General features: G+C 52.9%; 8 protein-coding genes across 8 annotated transcripts; 3 read left to right on the top strand and 5 right to left on the bottom strand.

Moving 5' to 3' along the window:
* Positions 1-433: 433 nt before the first annotated feature.
* On the bottom strand, positions 434-2597 carry NCS54_00522600 (Hypothetical protein; the record flags this gene model as incomplete). Its single annotated transcript, XM_053150738.1, has 2 exons — positions 434-1488; positions 1541-2597. 2 exons carry the CDS (start codon positions 2595-2597, stop codon positions 434-436), a joined length of 2112 nt encoding a protein of 703 aa, XP_053006713.1.
* A 1087-nt stretch (positions 2598-3684) lies between these two features.
* On the bottom strand, positions 3685-5481 carry NCS54_00522500 (Hypothetical protein; the record flags this gene model as incomplete). Its single annotated transcript, XM_053150737.1, has 1 exon — positions 3685-5481. One exon carries the CDS (start codon positions 5479-5481, stop codon positions 3685-3687), a length of 1797 nt encoding a protein of 598 aa, XP_053006712.1.
* Positions 5482-5892: 411 nt separating this feature from the next.
* On the top strand, positions 5893-8398 carry NCS54_00522400 (Conserved oligomeric Golgi complex subunit 3; the record flags this gene model as incomplete). Its single annotated transcript, XM_053150736.1, has 5 exons — positions 5893-6009; positions 6075-6379; positions 6435-6774; positions 6824-7765; positions 7814-8398. 5 exons carry the CDS (start codon positions 5893-5895, stop codon positions 8396-8398), a joined length of 2289 nt encoding a protein of 762 aa, XP_053006711.1.
* Positions 8399-8944: 546 nt separating this feature from the next.
* Positions 8945-10199, top strand: NCS54_00522300 (Hypothetical protein; the record flags this gene model as incomplete). The annotated part of the gene is made up of 2 exons (XM_053150735.1): positions 8945-9260; positions 9403-10199. Exons 1-2 carry the CDS (start codon positions 9158-9160, stop codon positions 10197-10199), a joined length of 900 nt encoding a protein of 299 aa, XP_053006710.1. The 5' UTR covers positions 8945-9157.
* Positions 10200-10539: 340 nt separating this feature from the next.
* NCS54_00522200 (Hypothetical protein) lies at positions 10540-12989 on the bottom strand (the record flags this gene model as incomplete). The annotated part of the gene is made up of 3 exons (XM_053150734.1): positions 10540-11015; positions 11063-11348; positions 11397-12989. 3 exons carry the CDS (start codon positions 12987-12989, stop codon positions 10540-10542), a joined length of 2355 nt encoding a protein of 784 aa, XP_053006709.1.
* Positions 12990-15076: 2087 nt separating this feature from the next.
* NCS54_00522100 (Hypothetical protein) lies at positions 15077-16098 on the top strand (the record flags this gene model as incomplete). The annotated part of the gene is made up of 4 exons (XM_053150733.1): positions 15077-15146; positions 15232-15300; positions 15349-15676; positions 15729-16098. The coding sequence occupies 4 exons, from the start codon at positions 15077-15079 to the stop codon at positions 16096-16098; spliced, it is 837 nt and encodes a 278-aa protein (XP_053006708.1).
* A 1059-nt stretch (positions 16099-17157) lies between these two features.
* Positions 17158-18794, bottom strand: NCS54_00522000 (Hypothetical protein; the record flags this gene model as incomplete). The annotated part of the gene is made up of 2 exons (XM_053150732.1): positions 17158-18224; positions 18275-18794. The coding sequence occupies 2 exons, from the start codon at positions 18792-18794 to the stop codon at positions 17158-17160; spliced, it is 1587 nt and encodes a 528-aa protein (XP_053006707.1).
* Positions 18795-19705: 911 nt separating this feature from the next.
* On the bottom strand, positions 19706-21145 carry NCS54_00521900 (Hypothetical protein; the record flags this gene model as incomplete). The annotated part of the gene is made up of 2 exons (XM_053150731.1): positions 19706-20100; positions 20164-21145. 2 exons carry the CDS (start codon positions 21143-21145, stop codon positions 19706-19708), a joined length of 1377 nt encoding a protein of 458 aa, XP_053006706.1.
* Between the last annotated feature and the right edge of the window lie 326 nt (positions 21146-21471).

The raw sequence follows: 21471 nt of genomic DNA, 5'->3' as shown, positions 1-21471 counted from the left end.
GACCTGTTCACACACTCGTTCTTTGTCAATATCAATGATATTAACGGGCAAAACATGTTTGATTCCAATCTTTGCATCATGGAGACCTCCAGTACGAGATGGTAATTCTATGCTAATCGTCATGAACCCGTGAACCTCGGTTCCTGTACAATCTCCTCGCCTATTCCTACAAAATAACCCATCACCTCTTCCCAGAAGAGGCCTTCTTCTATAAGCGCAATGCGGCAAGATGGGAAACCGTTGCGCCCGCTGCGATACATATATATATGTTAAAAAAGACCAGAGACCTCCCAAGCATGCAACACCGAAGATATCATGATTCAAGGACCAGCTCAAACTGGATCATCATCCCACAACTCCTGCTAATTACCGCAATAAACCCCAGACCGTATAACGCCTGCCGCCCTCGAAGCCAAGTTTGGCCACCCTTCAGCTACTTGGCAACCCCAATCGCCAGGTTGTTGCTGCTTTGCTTGGGGTCCGGTAGTGAATCATCGATGAACGGATCGCCTACCTCGAGCCTCTTAGCTGCGGGCTCATTGCCCTCATCATCAACGCCGTATTTGTCCTGCCATAGCTTCCGCATGACCTGATAGATGAACAAGAACTGAGGCTTGCCCTGAACCATTCCCACACGTTGTTCTCGGAGGCTATCAACCGTTTCATAAACTAGATCAGGCCCTTCAGTGGGCTCATCGTAATTTTGAAACGTGCCCAGTTCGAGTTCGCGCATGAGGTGTTCGAGGGTGATGAAAGTACCGGTTCGGCCCACACCAGCACTGCAATGAATGATGCGCGGGTTGGTGGGTGCGCTGAGCTCCCGAGATAGCCGCATGAGCTCAAAGAAGCCGTCGAGATCTTCAAGTTCGGGCACGCCAAAGTCAGGCCATAACCGGTAGAGCAGGTGCCATACGACTCGGGGCTCATCTTCGTCCTTCAGCTGCAAGAGTAGCTTGCGCTTCTCAATGGCACCATCCGCAAGCTCTTCATATGAGTCGTACGTAACCTCGCCCTGCCAGTCATCGCCCCATGCATCATGCTCGTTCAGAATCAAAGTTGGCTGGTCTTCGTTGTCGGGAAAGTATGGGTGACACTTGATGACTCCGCCCTCGCACATGGTGGTCAGCTGCACGATCACGGCAGGCGACGCCATCTGCTCAGCGATCATACGCCAGACGTATTCGATGGATGGCGGGGTCGGACCCTGCATGGCGATATAGCGGAGTGGCTCCCGGCTCGGGTCCGAGGGTGAGGTGAGGACGATCTCGGAGGCATTGACGTAGTCGAGCTCGTTCGCAGGGACTTGCAACCTAATACGGTTGTGATTCCACGGTTTGATGTTGATGTAACGGTCCATGACACCCTTCTCTTCCACATCGAGTTGCTTGAAGTGTCCCCATTTGAAATCCTCGTCCGCTTCGTTTCTGCTGCCTTCAAGCACTCGATCACGTTCGGCCCACGTCAATTCCTGGAACTTGAAATCGATATCTGACAAGGTTCAGTACTTGTATCAATGCGTATAACACCAAAAATTACATACCCTGCATCGAAGAATCCAAGAAGGCAGGAATCCGGGGCCCGGTGCCATCCTGCTTGCTCAGCACAACACCTTCCGCCGTGGCGGGCCGGCTCTTTATGCCGTCGTGGTTGACGACGGCCGGAGGAGGACTGGAAGGCAACTCGACGGGAGGACTATCGCGGGCTCGCTTGGTCGAGCCGCGCAGACGGAAATTTCGGAAGGCAGCCCTCTTGGAGAGCTTTGCTGGCGGCTTCTGGGTCTGAATCTGCAGTCCTTGCTGTTGCAGCTGAAGGTTTGCGGCCTGAAGCTCGGAACTGGCGATGCTATCGACGGTATCGCTGCTTGAGCGCTCGACGGCAGTCTCGATCGTGGGGTTCTTGGGTTTGCGCCGGAACTTGGGAATCCTGTCCATGGCGCCGAGAGTCGGAGCGGACGGATGCGACGTCCTTGATGAAAAGGTGCGCAAGACGCCAGGAGCAGGACTTGACAATGTCGCGAATCGGAGTCTGGGTCGGGGTCGAGATGATCGAGGTGCCGGGAGCAAAGGAGAAGAAGATTTGCGCGCAAGAAGGGGAAAAGCGTCGGGTCCCTCTCGCCGGTGGAGGTCGGGCAGGGATCGGATCCGCGTCAATGAGGAGGGGGCAAAGACGGTGCTTGAGTAGTAATCTTGAACTTGGGCCGAACGTTTGATAGTGGCGTAATCGTCGGCGAAACGGAGGTGGGCGAGCAGAGAATCAAACGTGATTAAGGAACGGAGAGGAAGGGCAAGGGAGGAAACAAGAGGGGGGAGAAGAGGGAGAAGAAGGAGAGGAGAAGAAAGGGAAGAAAAAGAAGAACAAGAATGACAGCGGCGGAACGGACGAGGTGAGTCGCGATGGTGGTCGAGATTCTCACTGCCCGATGCGGCGCCAACGAAGACGGGCCCACGAACAGCAGAAGCAGCAGCAGCAGCACCAACAGTCACAGCGGCGGCAACACCTGCAACAGAAACGTGACCGTGGCCGCGACCGTGAACGTGGGGAAGGAGTCGTCTGTGCCTTTGCCTACACCCGTCCCTGCGCCTGTTCCAAGAATACATCCGATCCTCGCCTCTTGTGGAGACCAGGTTACCGGGCGAATCTGGTCATGGGTAAGGTTGGGCCTGTAGATGATGTGTTCTGCAGAAAATGACTTCCTGTTTATTGTTCTGCGTACTACTATGTCTCGCGGCACGTGCCCTGCCACCCGATCCCGTGGTTCTGGGCAGGCACGACTTGTCTGATCATGCAGACCAGACCAACATGATGAGAGGCAAGAGCGCCTTCCGAAACTGATGCCGTCTTCGGGAATTGGGATAGGTACGAAATACCGAAGGTACGTTGGTAGAATTATTTGTGGCTCCTGCTTGCCTGTTTTGCTGCTGTACCACCGTAGGGCAGGGCCGGGGATAATTTTAGGCGCGAGCTGTCTAAAAGTAGTTCTATTTTAGGCTCGGGGGACCCTTTCTCATCATTTCCGATTCTTATTAACGTGGATATCCAAGACTTCAAGTGGCCTCTTACTAAACGACTCGACTCCTTTCTTGCCGATTACATGATATTCGCGATCCCGTCGCCACCTGCGCATCACGTCCACCTGAACTTGGCCACTCGTGCTTGCGTGGCCAGTGAGACTCGTGTTGGCCCAAGTTCCCTTGGAAATGTCGGATCACCCCCCTGTTTAACTTTCGGTTCGCTGGCCCTCGCGGCAGTTTCAAGAGGTTGCGTGCGCGGGGTGATCAAAAATAGGTGCAGACGTGCGGAATCCTATCGATCTGGATCCTTGATGGCGTTCTCTTTCTCAACCGTGCTGGCTGCATTCCCTTGATAGGTTCGTAGTGTCCACCACGGATCAGGTCCATCTATGGTGAGACATGTCAACGGGTGCCTCGTGACCATTCCTTCAACATGCGTGCATCACGAATGTCCAATATCCATACTCAGATGAGCTGGTGTGTCAATTTCAAGGCATATTGTGCCAAGTTTTGTACAGAAGAGTTGGATCGTTGCAAATCCGTCCCCAACGCCCCATTCGTGTCCTCAGCCCAGGACTTACAAGTACATGATTAGATATCTTAAAATACAACAGATCGATCCTTCTCGTCAGCAGGATCTCATAGCCTCCTCGCCACAGACTGTTTTGCTTTCTTAGACAGCAGAGTACACACCAGTCACATACTTGCCACACTCAATCTTCTGCTCCAGAGACACCTTGCGGCCCTTGCCTCCATCCAGGCGAATCGTCGTTCGAGGTGTTACGCACAGTCGGTGGAAGTCAGGGCTGTTGTCCTTGCGTGCCTCTGGCGCGCTGTCCAACGCCCCGATATACGCGGGTGCGTTCAAATTGGTTCGCTTGCCCGTGCCCAGCTGATAGTGTTCGTTTCCGCCCCAGAACATGACGTCGGATCCCCAGTTGGTTGCGTTGGCGCTCGCTGAGCCTGAAACGGACGTCTCGGTGACGTTGTCCATGGTGACTGAACAGTGCGTAGAGCCCACGGATAGAGACTTGAGTTTGATGGGGCTCATCTTGTTCGTCTTCTCGTCAAACTCGAACAAGGACGAGAGGCTCTTCACCTTGGTCGGCTTAGCTGACACATGCGACCACCGTCCTGTACCTAATGTGCCATAAACTCCCTGGCCACAAGCCCACAGGTCTGCAGTCAACAAGGGAAGCCTCTTGCTCGGGGCGAGGGCTTTCAAGTTGGTAGGCGTCTCTGTTGCCTTTGCGTCCACAGTGAAGAAGGTGTTGTTTCCGCCTGCAGCGATACTCTTGACTGTTGGGACAAGTCCACTGCTGCTGTAGAGTGTGTTGACAGGCATCATGACTGGCGTGTCGGAAATCAAGAGTCCATGGTCGGTATCAATTCCAAGCTGCCCAAAGGAGTTGTCACCAAATGTGAAGATGCGCCCAAGTTTGTCCAGAATGACCGAATGGTAATCGCCAGTGGCAACCTGAGCCACATCAAAACCTCTCAGAGTGATAACTTCATGGGGTTGATCATATGGACCCTTGGGTCGGTTGCCCCAGCTCAATCCAGGGACACCCATCTGACCTTTGGAAGGAAACTCGAGAGCACTGGACGCAGCAGAGAAGACACGGCCCTTGGATGTGAGCATAAGGCAGTGCTCCAGACCGCTGCTAATGTCGGTCACGGACTCTCCGTAAGAAAGACCAGATGGCGTCAGATTTCGAAAGTTGATTCTCTCCTTTCCACCACTGGATCCCCAGATGGACCAAGAACTCTTCTGCTGTTCCTCCTTGAGACCACCTTCCTGGTCATCACGAGAAGAGGGAATAGAGTAGACCTTGCCATTGCGAGATAGGGCAATGATTCGATCCAAAGAGACGTCGATCTTGACAAGGTCCTTTCCTGTGAGGGTAGGAACAGGAGAGGGGTCCTCTTTGTTGTAACCCAGTCCCCATTGAACTAGATCACCCTTCTCCGTGACAGCCGCGCCGAAAGCTGAGGTGAGCTTCAGATCCCGGAGTACTTGGTCATCGAAATAGGCAATTCGGTGAGGTAGCTTCACATATTTATCATTCGACTTGGGGTCGATGACCTTGCCGATGTTGGAACCCCATGCGTAGACGCCAGGATGTTCCCAGCTATGCTTGACTTGGAGGTGCTGCGAGCTAATGAGATCTCGGTTCTCCTCCTTGGAACGGGCCTTCTTGCGAGGCTTTTCAAACTCGACATCGGCTTTGGTGGGAACCTTCTTAACCGGAGTCTCGGAAGGCGAAGCAAATTGCTCCTTGAGCTTGGGATAGTAGTAAGCTCCGGCAGCTGCCGCACCAAAGATGGCTGCGAATCCAACAAATTTACCTCCACGGCGCCGAGGACCCCGGGGGACATTGCTGGTGTGACGAACCCATTGGTGTTGAGTTGTGGCGATGGACTGGGGACGAAGGGCAGCTCGCCGAAGAGCAGTCTGAGAAGCGTTCATGTTGGGAACGCTTAACAATAGACGATCAACTCAATGCAACTCGTGAACTCTTTTCGTGAAAGGGACAAGTTGCACTGAAATTGTCGTCAGTGAAATCGACTGTTAATCGAAGGGTAAAAAGGTTGTGAGGTCATAGAGCTGAAGCTCTAACCGTACTGGAGGTCAGCAAAATTCTGTGGACTGTGGCAGGTCGAGGTCATCGAAGCCACAAGGGGCTTCAGCCACAGATTCAAGCACGCGCCACTGCAGGGACTAGCGGGGCGCACGGACATCCCCACGCCGTCCCGCCATGCCATGCCATCGGCGCCTCGGAGCTCACGCCTCCGACTTGAACTCCAACGCCTGCTGCGTGGCTTCTAGAAGACCCCAGCGAATCTCGACGTTTGAGCTCAAGGGAGCTCTATCGACACCATGTACGAGGATTCGTGGTACAGTATCATGCCCGACCTCGGCGGTCGGGGTCATTCGAGTAGCCACAGTCAGAGTCATGGACACCGTCGAAAGGAGTCGCTGCTCCAACAGCCCAATGTACGTCTCCCTCGTATCGGATTCGCACCCCCACCATGTTGGTGAAGCTCACAAGATGGTTACAGGAACCTGGACAGATATCCGAGGTCGTAGCGCCAATGCCCAATGTTTACGAAGAGATCGAGAACACCAACACGCCCCCAGAACCTACCGTCATCCGTCGAGCGAGCTCGTACTCGGACTTATATCGAGTGGCGCAAGAACAACTGTCCAAGGATGGAAGGCCACGACACAAGAAGACGAATAAAAATAATCGAGCATGGGAGGCTTTGCTGCTCCCCGACTCTAGTGTCGAGGCAGAATTGCATGAGCCAAAAGGTCTCGAGTCATACGATGAACAATTACTCGACGCCAGCCAACAAGAATACCTGTATGGAATTGCGTTACGACCGCACCTTGACCTAGACTGTTCTGACTGCGTTTAGGTTGTATCGCGATCAGCTTACCTTGACGGAACGACACTTGGACGGACTCATCGAAGATGCCAATGCGACACTCAAGCTCCTTACCTCCCTCTCGAACTCGTTTGGATCCGTCGAGGCTCAAACGTCAACGTTCCAAGCACAATGTGAAGATCTCCTAAAAGAACAACGAAGATTGGAGGAATTGGCTGATGAAGTCGGAACCGATCTGCATTACTATGCCTACCTCGATGATGCGACAAGGCGCCTCAATGCCCCCGGCGCCAGTCGGCTGGTGGATGATGCCTCATTTGGTGAGATGGTTGAGAACATTGACGCGTGCATTGTCTTTATGGAGAAACATGTAAGGGTTTTATATCTAAGTTGAATCGCCGAAACTAACACGCCTTCAGGAGACATACCGCGATCGCGATACCTACCTTGCCCGATACACTGCGCTTCTCACAAAGGCACTTCACCTGCTCGAACACGGCTACAAGAACACATTGGAAAGGGTCTCGTCTGAGATTGGCCGCCAAATTACTGGTACAAAATCCGAGTCTGCTCGCCATGCTCTCGCCTATGGTCGTTTCCAAGAGATGATGCTCGACTCTTTCGGCTTGATTCCTAATGTGCGACAAATTGTGCGGCGCGCATATGATTTCTACGGCCAGCGGAATGAATCTTGCACCCACTTTGAGACGTATGCGAATACTGCCAACAACATATTCTACACGCATCTGGTGACCAGAGATCGTGATCTCAAAGCAATGGCGCAGTCTGATATTGAGGAATTTCACAAAGAGGTCAAGGACCTCTCAGCTGAGACGGCATCACGCAACTTCATCAAACAATGCTTTGAGCGCATGTACAACGAGGAGAGTCTGTTTATGAAACTCTTTGACGTGGAACCTATGTGGAACCAAGCAACGGACTCGGTTTTCCAGTCCATCAAGACCACCAACACATCCATCATGCATCCCGGCAATTTGACGCCATTGGTGACGAACCTTCAAACGGTGCTACAGACAGCACCACTGGAGACTACCTGCAATGTGGTTGGGTTGCTTGCTAATGAATACTTTGGAGCCGATTTGGATGATATCGAATCTCCCTACTTCATCAAATGCAAACAGTACACTTCGCAACTCCTGGCGCATCATCTCTGGACATTAACAGACAATGCTTTTGAAGCAGAGGTTACAAAATCAATCACAAGGGCTCCAGTTCAGGATGCCTCGCTGAAGATTGGCCCTGTAGTGGGCGGTGTGGCGTCTTCAAACGCCCACCCCTTGGTGAAGCAGGCCATTAAGCTTCTTGGCATGTATGAACATTGCATGCCCAAGGAGAGAGCGGTATGTTTTTCAGCTGATACCTCTTGGACCCGACTAACAATGCTATAGGCTAAGAACAGCTCAGTTGTCTTCAAGATTGTGCGAGAGACGATCCAGGTGCTCCAACGCGCGGAGACCAGGATAAAGTCTTTAAAGTCAGGCACCGATCCTGACCTATTCATGGTCAAGAACTTGCTCATTATAAAGAATGAACTTGTTTCTCTAGAGATTGGCGATATCAGGAATCATGCTTCTTCTATGCAGCACTTCACCCATATCTGGGACACACTCAGCCCTCAAAATTGGGTTGGATTCATTTCAAACATTATCGGTGGTGGTCTGTGGTCACGGGGTACTCCCTCGGTAACTGCCAAGACATTGACAGCTGAGGACATGAACGAGCAGCTGGATGAGTTGTTGCGACATTCAATCTATGCCTTCACACAGCGCTGGGGTACTTTGATGAGCGACTCACAGAACCGGAAACCTGGAGTCAAGCCGATCGCCAAGGTGGAGACTGAGCTGGAGAACATCCTCCAGACGGCATTCAGCAACCAGCCCGAGGTGGTAGGCAAGCTGATGGAGGCGATTGAGCAGCATGCGCAGGCGCAGAATGATGCGAGAGACGAGAAGCAGGGCGTGAGACGGTACTAAAAGAGATGGGGGAGCTGTGATGAGCATAGAAGCGAGTGCTGCTTATTCTACGAATCTAGACCAGCAATGTATTGGGTTTCATGGAGGATCAACCTCGACGATCTCGAATTATAAAGAAGAGCTCCGTGATATTCTCAGTACAACGGCTTGCAACGGAGCCGTCCCGGCTGCATGCGGCTCTGTCAGGATAAGGCCCCGAGATCCGGTCTTAAACCCCGATTTCGGGGCCACCTTCCTAATTCGCCAGTGCCGACTTCCAGCCCTCCTTCCCCACCATCTCCATCTGGAAGAAGAAACGTTAGGAAGGTACCTCGAGCGCGGGGGCGCCAATGAACTGGATGCATCCCGGAGCAGACTCCGATAGAGTGTAGAAACAGACAAGAAGAAGTTCTAGACCACGGCCTCGCTCCGAGATCTGCTTGTACCACGGTATCTGGTCGCCGAGACCTGCAACAACTCGGGGCCCGATAGTCCGGTCGCCGGTAACGGGGCTTTGTAATCCTAGCACGTCATTTGCCGGGCGCCCTCCGCAACAACCCCAGATTGTGTCCCGTCGCTATCAGCGCCTTCTCGCTATCTTTTCTCCTCCTTTTTCGCAATCTCTTCAGGGTCCTACAAGCTTACTGTCCTTTTCTCACGTCTCTCTTGTTGATTTTCCCCTCTTGCGATTGCCAATTGCTTCCGAGAAAAGTCCCTGCGCAAAGAGGTCGGCATTTAAGGCCGGAGTTGTTCTTTTTTTCTCCGTGTGCGACCGCAAAGATGGACGCCCTCGAGTTGGAGGTGGCCAAGCAGAGCAGCGGCATTCAGACGGCCAAGGACCTGTTCTCTGGTGCCGTGGGAGGAATTGCGCAGGTCTTGATCGGTGAGTCTCTTATCAATGCAGCCGCGAACATGCTGCGAACTGCGCACCACATGGGCCAGAAGCTGGCTCGAGCGAGAGATGCGATCTGAGATGCCCAAGAGATGCATTGTCAAGTTCAATCGCTAACGGGTGCGTTAAACAGGCCAGCCCTTTGACATTGTCAAGGTCCGACTCCAAACCACAACTCAGTACTCGTCCGCCCTCAACGCCGCCACCTCCATCTACCGCAATGAGGGCGCCCTCGCCTTCTACAAGGGCACGCTGACCCCGCTCATCGGTATCGGCGCCTGCGTGTCGGTCCAGTTCGGAGCCTTCAACGGCGCCAAGCGCTGGTTCCAAGAACGCAACGGCGGCGCTGACCTGTCCTACGGCCAGTACGGCGCTGCGGGTGCTTTCGCCGGCGTTGCGAACTCGGTCCTCTCAGGCCCTATCGAGCACATTCGTATTCGTCTCCAGAGCCAGCCCCACGGAGCTGGTCGCCTGTACGATGGCCCCGGCGACTGCATCCGAAAGGTCGGCGCCCACGACGGTGTCCTGCGCGGCATCTACCGCGGCCAGGCCGTCACCATCTGGCGAGAGGCCTTTGCCTACGGCGCCTGGTTCACTGCCTTCGAGTACATGATGAACAAGGACGCCGCCCGCAACAAGATCGACCGCAAGGACATCCCCGCCTACAAGATCGCCTTTTACGGTGGCCTCGCCGGTGAGGTCCTCTGGCTCGCCAGCTACCCCTTCGACGTGATCAAGAGCAAGATGCAGACCGATGGCTTCGGCCCCAACCAGCGCTACACCACTATGCGCGACTGCTTCTCCAATACATGGCGCGCCGAGGGTGCTCGCGGCTTCTGGAAGGGTATTGGACCTACCCTGCTGAGGGCCATGCCTGTGAGCGCGGGTACCTTTGCTGTTGTCGAGATGACCATGCGGGCTCTCAACTAAAAAAGGAGACGTGTAAAAAAGGAGTAGGATTCTGCTTGGTGACTTTTAATGCGACAAAATGGGACAGGAAACGGCGATTAGATCAACATTGACGAGCGCTGGTGAGATATCATAGAGGGTTTTCAACATGACCAGTTGGCGATACGGAACGGTAGATGATGACCTAGGCAAACGGGTTCAAGCCTTTGCTTTTATTTCAACGTTTTGGACAAGTTGTATGGAGCGGCTAGGTTGACTTTCGATATCTGGGATAAAGATATAATGACAAGTCTAGCATGATGACCCTTCGAGAATCTATTGAAGAATCGGTATTGTCTGTTATACCCAATTAATCTATTCATCACCATCCTACATTCTCATTGTTCTCGACACGCCGCTGCAGGATGTTTCTTGCGTTGTGTGGTGTCAACTCGTTGAGTCCAAGTTCTTCGAGCACCTTACGTGCCTCGTCACTATCTGTGAAGACGCGATCGCTGGCTTCCTTGAGCGTGAGACCGCCTCCTTCGCTGGCCTCGACGGGGAGACTCAACAGCCTCATTCCCTCTGTCAAGCTGTCGAGAGTAGATGAACCACCGGGAATGTACCGCTCAACAACGGCAACCAAGGCATCGCCATCACGACGGAACTGGGTTGCTCCATAGGTGGTGAAGTTCTGTCGAAGAAGGACACTCTGCCACAGGTGATCTTGGATCTTGTTGAGAGCGTCACGCCAAACGCGGCGGAAGGCAGCAGCGGAGAGGGGCTTAGCCAAGAAGTCCAAGTTTCGTTGGAGGATACGAAGTGGTTCGTCGAGTTCCTGAGTGATGGCCATCTCGTCTATGCCGTGTTAGATGGGCTTCAAAGCGAGATTGAGAAAAACATACCAAGAATAGCCGCCTCACCGACGGTTGTCCATTGAACACGAGTCGTGTAGGCCCGGAACGCCTTCCCGTGAGACTCGGCCAGAGCGCCGACGAGAAGTTCCTCGGCAGCCTTGCGGCGCATGCTATACGCTGCGACTGTCTCGTCAAACAGGGCCCCGTCCTCATTATTCTGTCCTACAGCCGTAGAGGTGCGGTCCTTAACATCTTCATAGCTCATAGTGCTTGTGATGTTGCTCTTTCGTTGAGCCGCGCGAGTCTGCAGTTCATCCCACAATGAGACGAAGAACTAGATTTGTTAGAACCACATGGTAGCAAGGGTGGTGTTGCAGCCTACCTCTTCATTACTCCAGTCTTTCAATGTGTTGACAATATGATCGGCACTACCAATCACCTTGCAGAGCACCTCAAAACTACCCGTTCCTTCAAGAACTGCAAGATCCTCCTTATTCCCACCAAGAGTTCGGCCAAGGGTCGAAGACATGGTCTGGTATGCTTGAAGAGCGTCCCTGAGACGGCTATGGTAGCCGTCTAGAATTTCAAGCTGTATGCCGATCAAGAAGCGGATTTTGTGCTTGAAGCTGCGCACCCTCTCGTACTGACTGGTCACGGATCGCAGAAGGTCTGTGACTTGCACAGAAGCGTATGTTGGCTTCATCTTCCCTTGAACCGCATAGTCGTAGTCAATATTTCGGGCGTCTTGTGATTCCATGATAGTATGGAATCGTTCCAGAGCAAAGTCCTTCTCAGCATTGAACCAGGTGTCAAAGTGCTCATCCAAGATGTGCGCCGACAGGCCAGGCCAACCGTTCTCCGCATCATCACCATCATAGTTGAACTTGGAACGAACGCTATCGTCAAAGTTCATCAGTTGGGATATGAAGCTGCTCAAAAAGGCCGGGCTTTTGACAGCCTCAGCTGCCACAACAGACGTCTTTTCCTTCAACACAGGCAGCACCGATGTAATGAGTGCAGAAACAGGATCGATATAGGCCAGGTTGGTGGCCACTGAAGTATCCTGAAACTTGGCCGTGAGTAGATATCCAAGATTGTCCCGGAAAAAGTCTTCCCATTTTTCAATAAGGGCGAGGAACCAAGGTAGACAGTGTGTGCCGAACGCCTGGGGGCTGCTCGTAGCCTTGTCGCTGAGAAAGTGGAAACGAAACTCGGAGACAAAGATGGATGTCATGGTATCGAACGGCAATAGCGACACAAGACCCTTGCTATACTCAATCTCGGGAAGTTGAAGATCCAGGAGCTTCTCGAAGCAGTTGATCCACTCGTCATCCATCTCGGACTGGGGATCAACCTTGGGCCATTTCCTCTGTTTCAGGATAGCCTCGAGCTCTGCTGACATGGTACTCTTCATCTCGTTCCAGAGAGATTCGGTTACCTTCTCGACATAGTCGACGAGGTGCAATCCCTCCTGACCAGGTAGGCCTCGCAACTTGTGCGCAAGCTGCTTTAGGTTGATGTATGGCCCCAATGCAGCCTTGGGACTTTGAGGCAGATGAGACCGTGCTTCGGAACGGAACTTTTCGACATCTTGGAGGAGGTAAAGATACTTCTGTGCCAGCTCAACCATCTGAAGCTTTTTCATGGGCGCTTGAAGCCGGCCAATAGCCTGATTCGGAGCATCCGAGGCAGCGGTGATCTTGACACGGACATCGATGCTGTCTTGAAGTTGCTGAAATTCTTCAATGCGGGCGAGAAGAGAGCTCTGGCGGTCATCGGCTGTGCGTCGAGTTTCCTCAAGCTCCTTAACGGCGGTGTCCAGCTGGGATTGCAACTGGTTGCGCTGTAGCTCCACGTTGGCCAGTAGTGTATCGAGGTTTTCCAGGTCCGTGGTTGACTGAAGCTTATCGTCCAGGAAGTCCTCGACTCGTATGTCGAGCGACGTGCCCTGGTTATTTGCAGCTGCGGTGGCCATTTTGATCATGCATGTGTCGTATTCATGAAGTCCATTCATCGCGCGACGTTGCTACTACAGAGGATGACGTGGGGAGAGCTAGCCCCGCGGTACCCGATAACTACATGTGGCGGATAAACGCATCTCAGCATCTTGTTTCTTGTGGAAGCTGTCAAGCAACCAGCATGAACTGTTTCATTTTTTTTTTAAAAGGAAGGGATGGACAATTGATTAGATGCGATGGCGATCGATGTGGAAATCAACTGGTTTCACTCGTCGAAATCGGGTAATGAGGTGGAAGCAAGTAGATTGCGAGATCGGGGCGTGGCTGATAGACTTTTTGTTCGGTGGCTGGGGCGTTGTGCCATGAGAGCTGTCATGATGACTTGCATCTCAGCTCACTCATTACTCGATCTCGAACCGGTTGAGCCGGAGAAAAAGAGTTGCACATCTCGCCGATCTTGTCAATTTTCTGTAGCACAAGCTCGTCACGAATAGATCTCCAATATCAGAAGGCGGTCTGGAAAAGGAGCCGCCATGAAGGACTCGTCATCTCGTCAACGGCTTCGCGGCTTCGGGAGGCAGCAGCCAAGCAGCAGCCAAAGCTACTAGACTGCTACGGCGGAGATTTTTTCAAGCCTCGCTTACTTGGAGCAAACGGGGCAAATGAATCAGGCACATTAGCAAGGGACACGGAGTGCCGAGGTAGATATACAGGCGCAGGGAGGCCCAAGAGGAAACAGACAGCGAATCAATGCTCAGCACGCACGTCGACACCAGGTGCATGAGGCCCTCCCCCTCTCTCCCCGTATCCAGAGAGCTCGAATCTGCAGCAGCAGTAATTAATTACACGGGTGAGGCAGAGCTCGCCAGCCAGGCCCGAAACGGCGCCAAATCGTCATGACAACCGCATAGAGATCAAGACCCGCTGCTGCTGGCCGTAATCCTTGGCCAACATAGGAAGGAAGCTGGGCAGTCTCTGGGCGCGGCCAGGACCTCCAGGGGGGCCAAGGAGCAAACAAGGTGGTAGACGAGCCGAAGCGACTACGTAAGATCAGAGATGGTAAGGGGTCCAGGGATCAAGCCTCCATCCAGGGACGAAGCGCCCCAGGCAGGGACGAACACCATTGATTGAAGACCGAGCTTGGGAGGGGGGGCAGCTCAGCAGGCTTCTGCAGGTCCAGCTTCTGCTCCGGAGGCTCCAGGGTCTCGGGGACTAAAAAAACGTGAAGCCTTGCCTGAAGCAGCATGACCCCGGCCTCTACGGCGCCGGTGTGCGGGTTGCCCGGTGCCCGTAGATGTCCGCACGGACCTTGAAGTGGCCCCACCTCGTCGCGACGTCACGTCACCCTGCCAACGAGGGCCCGTAAATACGTGGCGGGAAAGAGCTCCCATCTGACTCGTCGACTTCCCCAAAAAGTCAAGAGGTTGGTCAAAACCTACTGCATACCCAACCTCACCCAATTCCTCTCTCCCAGCCATCGCATATTCGCCCAATTCCTCGGTACCATACTATACTGACTAGGACTGGAACTAACTGACTGACTCTCCTTTCTTTCTCCCTTTTCTCCCAAAGGGATCGCATCACCTTTGGAGAGGATTAAGAAACTTCCAAGTATTGACCCTCGTTTGCAGAAAGTGTGAACTGATCTCAAGGCTCTTATTTGTGTTGCTCACCGAAAGGCAACTCTCTTTTAACAAAAAAAACCTACTTCCCCCAACGAACGTCTCACCTCTAGGGCCCGACTTTCGCTCGCTGTTTCTTCCATCGTCGTCTCAGCCCTCTCGCGCATTCCAGCGTCGACACTTCGAAAGACATCGACCCGTCGCTCCCGCATTCCACCATCGACAGCATCTCGCCTGCTCTCCCGAGACAGCTCGAACTTCGCCGGTACTGACCCAGTGGAGGAAGTTGACGGAATAGAGGACCAGCGGCAGACTGTCCTGGCAGAAAGAGCAAGGAAACCACAGGGACCTCAGATTCTCGCGCTGAAAGGCGGCTCTTGCGCGACTTAAACATCGTTCCCTAATCGGGGACGAAGAGCTATCTCCGTTTTGACTTGCAAGACACACCATCTTGAGGGAGGAACGGTACATCACCACAAACAATGGGCTCCAGCAGCGAGACGAGCACCAGCTCGTCCTCGGCGCCGCCCAAGGTGCGAGTTGGCTGGTATAGTGAGTGATTTCCATCCCCAGACAGACACCAGCCCGGCTGGAATGTCGGTGTCTCGCAAGCACATGGCTAACTGAACCTCGCTAGGTGCACTGCCATTTCTCGGCTACCATCATGTTTTGATGATTCTCATCGCCATCGCCATTATCCTACTATGTGAGTCTCACCAGCGTTAGAATCCAAGACAACGCTAACCGTGCATAGCACTACTACTCGCCGGCTGTTCATCATCGTCTCCGCTCATCCCTGACATCTTCCTACTATCCATCTACTACAAGTCCTATACCGCAAAGCCCGACACAGCTCAAGTCGACTACAACGTGCACACAGCTATCGAGAACATCGCCGGTGACGCCCGACTCCAAGCGCGAGTTGGCTACTTTGGTATCTGCATCAACCCCGATGGCGGTTCATGGCTGTGCAGCAACAATGCGACTGCTCTTGCGAAGGAGGTCGATGTCGATCAAGACCCTCTCAACCTTATCTGGCTGGCTGCTCAGTTCAAGGACATGATTGTCTTTCCCTACCTGATGTGAGTTTTTAACCTGGTATTCTTCAGAAGTCGTAAACTGACTGGTTCTCAGTATTATCGCCATCATCTTCGCCTTTGTCTGCCTCCTGCTCCTCGCCACTTTCCCCGGCTGGCATGAGGAGGTCGACTCCGAGGGCTCTGATCGCGAAGTCAAGCCCTTCCCGTCTCGCCCTGTCTCGCAGATCGCGCTCGCTTTGATCTTTATCGCCGCCATCTTCGTCCTCGTTTCCGTGCTATGGCAGCACACAGCATCCGTTGCCGCATCAGTCATCGCACAAGACTTTGGTAACGGCGCGGTGAAGAGTGGCGTTGGAACCAGTGCCATGGTACTGGGCTGGTTCTCATTCGCACTCCTCATCGTGGTAACAATCGGTCTACTCATCATGATCCTCAGTATCAGCGTCCTGAGTTCGATGGTATAGGATACATCGCATAGTGTGGAATCAACGCGAACGATTGAGGATTGAGTGGCCTAAAGAGGAACGAACGAACGAATGTACATAGGTCGACAGTACATCATCTGGCACGACTACCCACGGTAAGATCAAAGACGGGTAAACGGGCGAACGGCATCGGCATCGGCGTTTCAGGAAATGATTTGTTTTCGAAAATGATAAGCGATCGGTGGTAATATTTGGTCTTTCAACCTCGGCTTGGGCGGTATATACACGGCACCGCACCATGACGCTTTGCTCGGTTGGCAGGGACTCGTTTTCGGATTAATCGAAGGATGGTCCTTGAAAACAAGGGCCCTATGGCCGAGACTTGTCATTTTTATACCTGTCCTCCGAGCAGACGAAGCGAACGAGACATGGATTTTTGTTCGCATATAGACCGCACCATACAGAGAAGAAGGATGGATCTTGGAGACAAGAGACGACGGAGATGAACGCGCCATGAGAAATTTTTAACTATCGGGGACCACGACAAGGCAAGGATGCGACACGAATCAACAAGAGACATGTATCTCGACGCGCCAGGACAGGAGGATGGGAAACGTTCATAAGCATGTATTATCAAGACAGTGTTTGACGCGCGTGCGAAATTGAGAATTGGGTCTGATTTGATGATTTGGTGTGTTCTTTAAACATGCATTGAGTTTCAATGTGAAGAATCTAGAGATGACGTGATGTGATGTTGTGTTGAAGGTATTCAGGAGGATTAATGGGATGAAGCGTGAAAGTTGAAGAGTCAGTTCTTAGATAGATGGTTAGTTCCAAATTGTCAAAATGTTTATCAATATAGGTATCCAACTTGTCCAAGGACTATCACATCATCATTAGTTCGTCGTGACATGAAATCATGTACCCACCCACAACCTCTTGATACTTAGACCCGCAGCTCTCAAGCTCATCCATATAGCATTTCATTCGTGATGCATCCTCAGGATTCAACAACTCTTGCTAAATACCAGCATGAGTTAACACACAAAAGATTGACTGTCTGTACAGTCCTGAACGCCTCCCCCCCTCATATTACTATCAGGGCCGTTCTATAGAAAAGGAATTGTTTGTCCTACTAGGTTGGTTAACATTTGTCGATTCCTGGTCGAATCCTCTGGGCTGTGTCATGGGTTGTTCTTTATACTGTTCCGAAGGCAGTCCCCTTGACTGACTAGCTGTTCGACCATGCCTATTCTCAGATGGTGCAGATTGCCTCCGCAGAGATGTCTTGGGGAACGAATCTGTAGTCGCCGAGAGTTCGATGGGTATCGTATTCAGCTGCTTCACGAATTGAACAACTCGGTTCTTGCCGTCGCTCGCGGGCCTGACGACAGGTACTATCTGATACGGCGAACTGTCCAGCTCGGCTATCGGCTGCTGCCCCCAGCCGGTGCCGTCCATGGACATGGTGGATCTTGTGCATGTCTGAGGGGGGGAGGATACAGTTGTTGAGGAGGAGTTGGCCCATGCGAAGCGTGCTGGGAGGGTTGTTGAAGATGTGTTTTGGTGTTGTGTGACGCCGTAGGTGTATACGGGGAGCGTAGACGCTGATGCTCTGTTGTTCAAGGGCGGCGGCGGGCTTTGAGAGGCAAAGGAGGAAACTGAAGGTGTGTAGCCGATGCTCGCCCGTTGGCTGCGATCAGGGCCCATGTCTGATATGCCATCGTTGGTGTTGTAGAACGAAGGACGATGGTTCGACCCAGCCTGTACTGGTGTAATCGCCCCTGGACGTGTTGTCCTGTCCATGGGGTTAGAAGATGCTGTAACTGGTCGATTGGGCGGGGCTGCCGTGTAGGGATATCGTGGAGATGTTATATCGGGAGAGACTAATGTGTCTCTGAGGAGGTTCGCCAAACCGGTCATGTCCTCAGAGATGTATCGGGGGCCCGAGATTTGCTGCGGTCTTGATGAAGCCGAGTGGTTCATACCCATGGGGAGAATCTCTGGCGCTGAAGAGTCAGGGGCGAGGCCAATCCTGCGTGTTGAGGGCATGGGCGAACTCGGTGGCTCAGTCTGATACCCTTGGTGCTGGTCGAGAGTCATGGGAGGCGGCGAGGCTGGTACTGGGGTTAGGCTTTGGGGAATCGGGGGTAGAGGCTTTGCTTCTGTCGCGAGTTAGATTGAGTCGTTCGTGGTGTTTCCGTCTTCAACTCACCAACTGATTTATCCCCAAGTATATCCCCCAGGAGCGCAATATTGTCAAACACGGGAGCCTCCTTCTGCACAACACATCTTTCCCTTTCCTTTGAAACTTCAGGAACAGGAGAAAGCATGGCGATATTCCTCAAAAAGTTGAGCTCCGCGAGCACAGCGTCATGATGCCGACTAACAATAGGTTCCAAGTTCCTAAACTCGCCCGAGTCGACAAGCAACCACGCAACACGACTCGCCAGCGGCGTCCTCCCGCTGTGAGCTTCAGGTCTGCACCTCTCGACGATGGTGCATGCCTCCTCGAGCCCCGCCTGGGCAGCCTCGATGATGGAGTGGACGCGGGCGAGGACGAGGGGGCGACGCTCCAGACGGGGGAGGCACTCGTTTCGTAGCTCAATTAGATGCTGGAGGTCTTTGTTACAGGTCCGCACGAGCTCGAGGCTTCTGCGGACGTCGCTGGGGACCTGGCCTTGGTCGAGGGTCCAGGCGACAAAGTTGTATGTTGCGTGGAAGGGGTTCGGCATTGTTGGGTTCAAAGCCAGGGGGGATAGCCCCTTGTTAGGTTCAAGTTCTAATTTTCTGGCTTGATGTGAGACAGGTATGTAGATGGAGAGTATTGTCACTTTCAAAGATTCGAGTATATTTGATTTGAGTGCTTATACTTGACGGACGCAAGCATCTAGTCTACGCTCTCCCATTTCCACCAAGTGAGAACTGTAAAGACGACAGCGGAAGGGGGGAATGGGCTAGTCCGTGAAAAAAGAGCGAGACTTTGCACATTTACCATCCAATACAAGAAAAGAAACAAGGCGGTGGCTGAGTTGCATATACATGAGTACATGTATATCCCAGAAATTAGAATCAGTCCTACGAGGTGGGACCCCGTTTTTCAACAGAGTTTTGAGTGGTCATAAGACTGTCAACAGAGTATTGAGAGACGAACAGAGTGTCAACAGACTGTTGGTCACTCAAATCTCTGTTGAAAAACGGGGTCCCACCTCGTAGGCAGACTCAGGATCGGGGAGAGTCACCCGGCATTGGTGATTCGGCAGCTCAGCTCGAGGACAAGCTCTCGAGTCTAACGTAGTATTTCCTGCAGTCGAATCACCCTACTTTCAACTCACCTAGGTAGAGTGACATGGGGAGATAGACGTTGGTGGCGGCGGTCAGGTAGGTATGCATCCATGGGATAGCGCCCAGGGCTGAAAAGACCAAGACAACATCAGTGGAGACAACACGGGATAACCCATTGGGCGTCTGTGTTACATGACTAGGCTTTTTTCTACAGTGCGCAGTTGTGACTGTTCAGCTCATTGGTTGACGTTGAAGCTATCACCAAATCACAGTACCCGCATTAGGAAAGACAGTATTAGTTAGTTAGATACAGCCAGAGCCCTACAGCAACAATCTGGAAACAAGTCAAGGGCTACCCCTCTCATATCGGCATGGTGACAACTGCCACAACCTCCCTTGGAGACCTGTACCTAGTTCCATCACTATGACTCAATTTCTCCAGCCCGGGACACACCACAACCCTGCGGCTCTGCTTGTCACTAAAGACAAACCTCCAGTCACTAGGCTGAGACAACAAAATGTAGCCGAGCTTGGTGCATTCTAAAATCACAGCCTGCAGATGACTTGTCTGCTCCTGGCTCCCCGCGGCGTCCTGGGGCGCAAAGAAACGCAGGAAGCTGTTAAGCTCATTGGCCAGACCGCCAGCCTGCTGTGAAGCCTCCGCCACCGGCACGGGGAGAGGCGTTCGGTCTGCGGGGGTAGGGTGAAGGAGCAAGGTTGACAGGCTGCGCCATTTGGACAGCGCGAGGGATGTCGCTGAAGGAAGACAATGCGTCAGCCACTTACTACAGATCACACCAGAGGGAGGGCTCTTCTTACCTGGAGCTGTGCCGTTGCTTTCGGCTGAGGGGATCGTGCTGAGGAATTCTCTAACGACTGGTGGTAGCATCGCCATGTTACTTCCCGAGCTGAAGTCGAGACTACTGAAGATGACATGTGACAAAACATGGCGTAAACCAACCGGGCGGCTGCTAGGCTCCAGACACAACGCAACAACAGTCATTTCATCGAGACCTGAGGCGGCTGGGGAGTAACCGATGTGAACGAGGCTCTGGGCCAGTGTTTGCGCGTCGAGATGAACTGGAGAGCGATGGTAGTGGCTCTCGACGTGCTGGTAGAGAAGCTCTGACAGGGCGTGCAGTTCTCCTTCAATCTGCTTGTCGGGAATCGTGTCCAGGAGGAACTGGTTGAGGTCGACGTCGTTCTTGGAGGGCGTAACGGTCACCATCACGTCCTTCTTTGGCTCAATGCCTCCATTGCTGACCTGGTGGAAGTTTGCCTGAGACTGTCTCCGGCGTCGTCGGAAGAGGAGGAACATCGCAGCGGCACCAAGAGCGATGCCGGCGACGATGCAGGCTATAGCGATGCCCGCAACCGCACCGCCAGCGAGTCTGTTGTCGTTCCCATCTTTTGCCGGGGCTGATGTCGATGTTGATGTTGGATTACTCGCGGAGTTCGTTTCCAAGCTCGTCTTGGGCGGAACTCCGTCTGCATCAGCTTCTGAAGATGATGTAGCTATCGACGACTCCGTTGACGACACTTTCGCGCTTGCATCGCTTTGGCTTGCTGGTGTCGAAGTATCTGCTGGAGCGCTAGAGAGGAATACCCATATGGTTTCTATTGCTGTAAGGGTTGTTGTCTGAATCTGGTTATCTTCAGTGTGCCATTCCTGTGCTGTCTGGCCCGAAGACACCACGGTGTACCCCCAGACCACTCCACTGGAAGTGGTCTGGGCACCAACAGTCGGGCTTGCAGCCTCTGGTTTCTTTTCTGAAGATGATCTCTTCTCTAAAAACACCATTGTTAAGTTAAGGCCGATTCACGAAACCAGAATCTGGAGGAGGAAGAGATTCGAACGTGTTCAGGAAGAGATGAGAGAAACAGGAGTAAACTTGAAACGAATGGACTGTATGGAATCTCTGCCACAAAAGGGGCTTGATGGGATAGGATATAAGTAAGAAAGCAAAGAACAGCGGGAAGAGACTGAAGACAACCCGGGCCTCTACCAATCTTAACAAACAGCAACAAGCAGCCCTCGCATGAAAATCCAAACTCTGCCCCGTCTCCTCATGGAGCTGAAAAGCCCCCTTGCAAGCCACCACACCGGCAAACAAATGCAATGCGAGT

This window comes from Fusarium falciforme, chromosome 4 (assembly GCF_026873545.1).
Source record: "Fusarium falciforme chromosome 4, complete sequence".
NCBI classification, from domain to species: domain Eukaryota; kingdom Fungi; phylum Ascomycota; class Sordariomycetes; order Hypocreales; family Nectriaceae; genus Fusarium; species Fusarium falciforme.
This window is presented reverse-complemented; position numbering and strand designations above follow the sequence as displayed.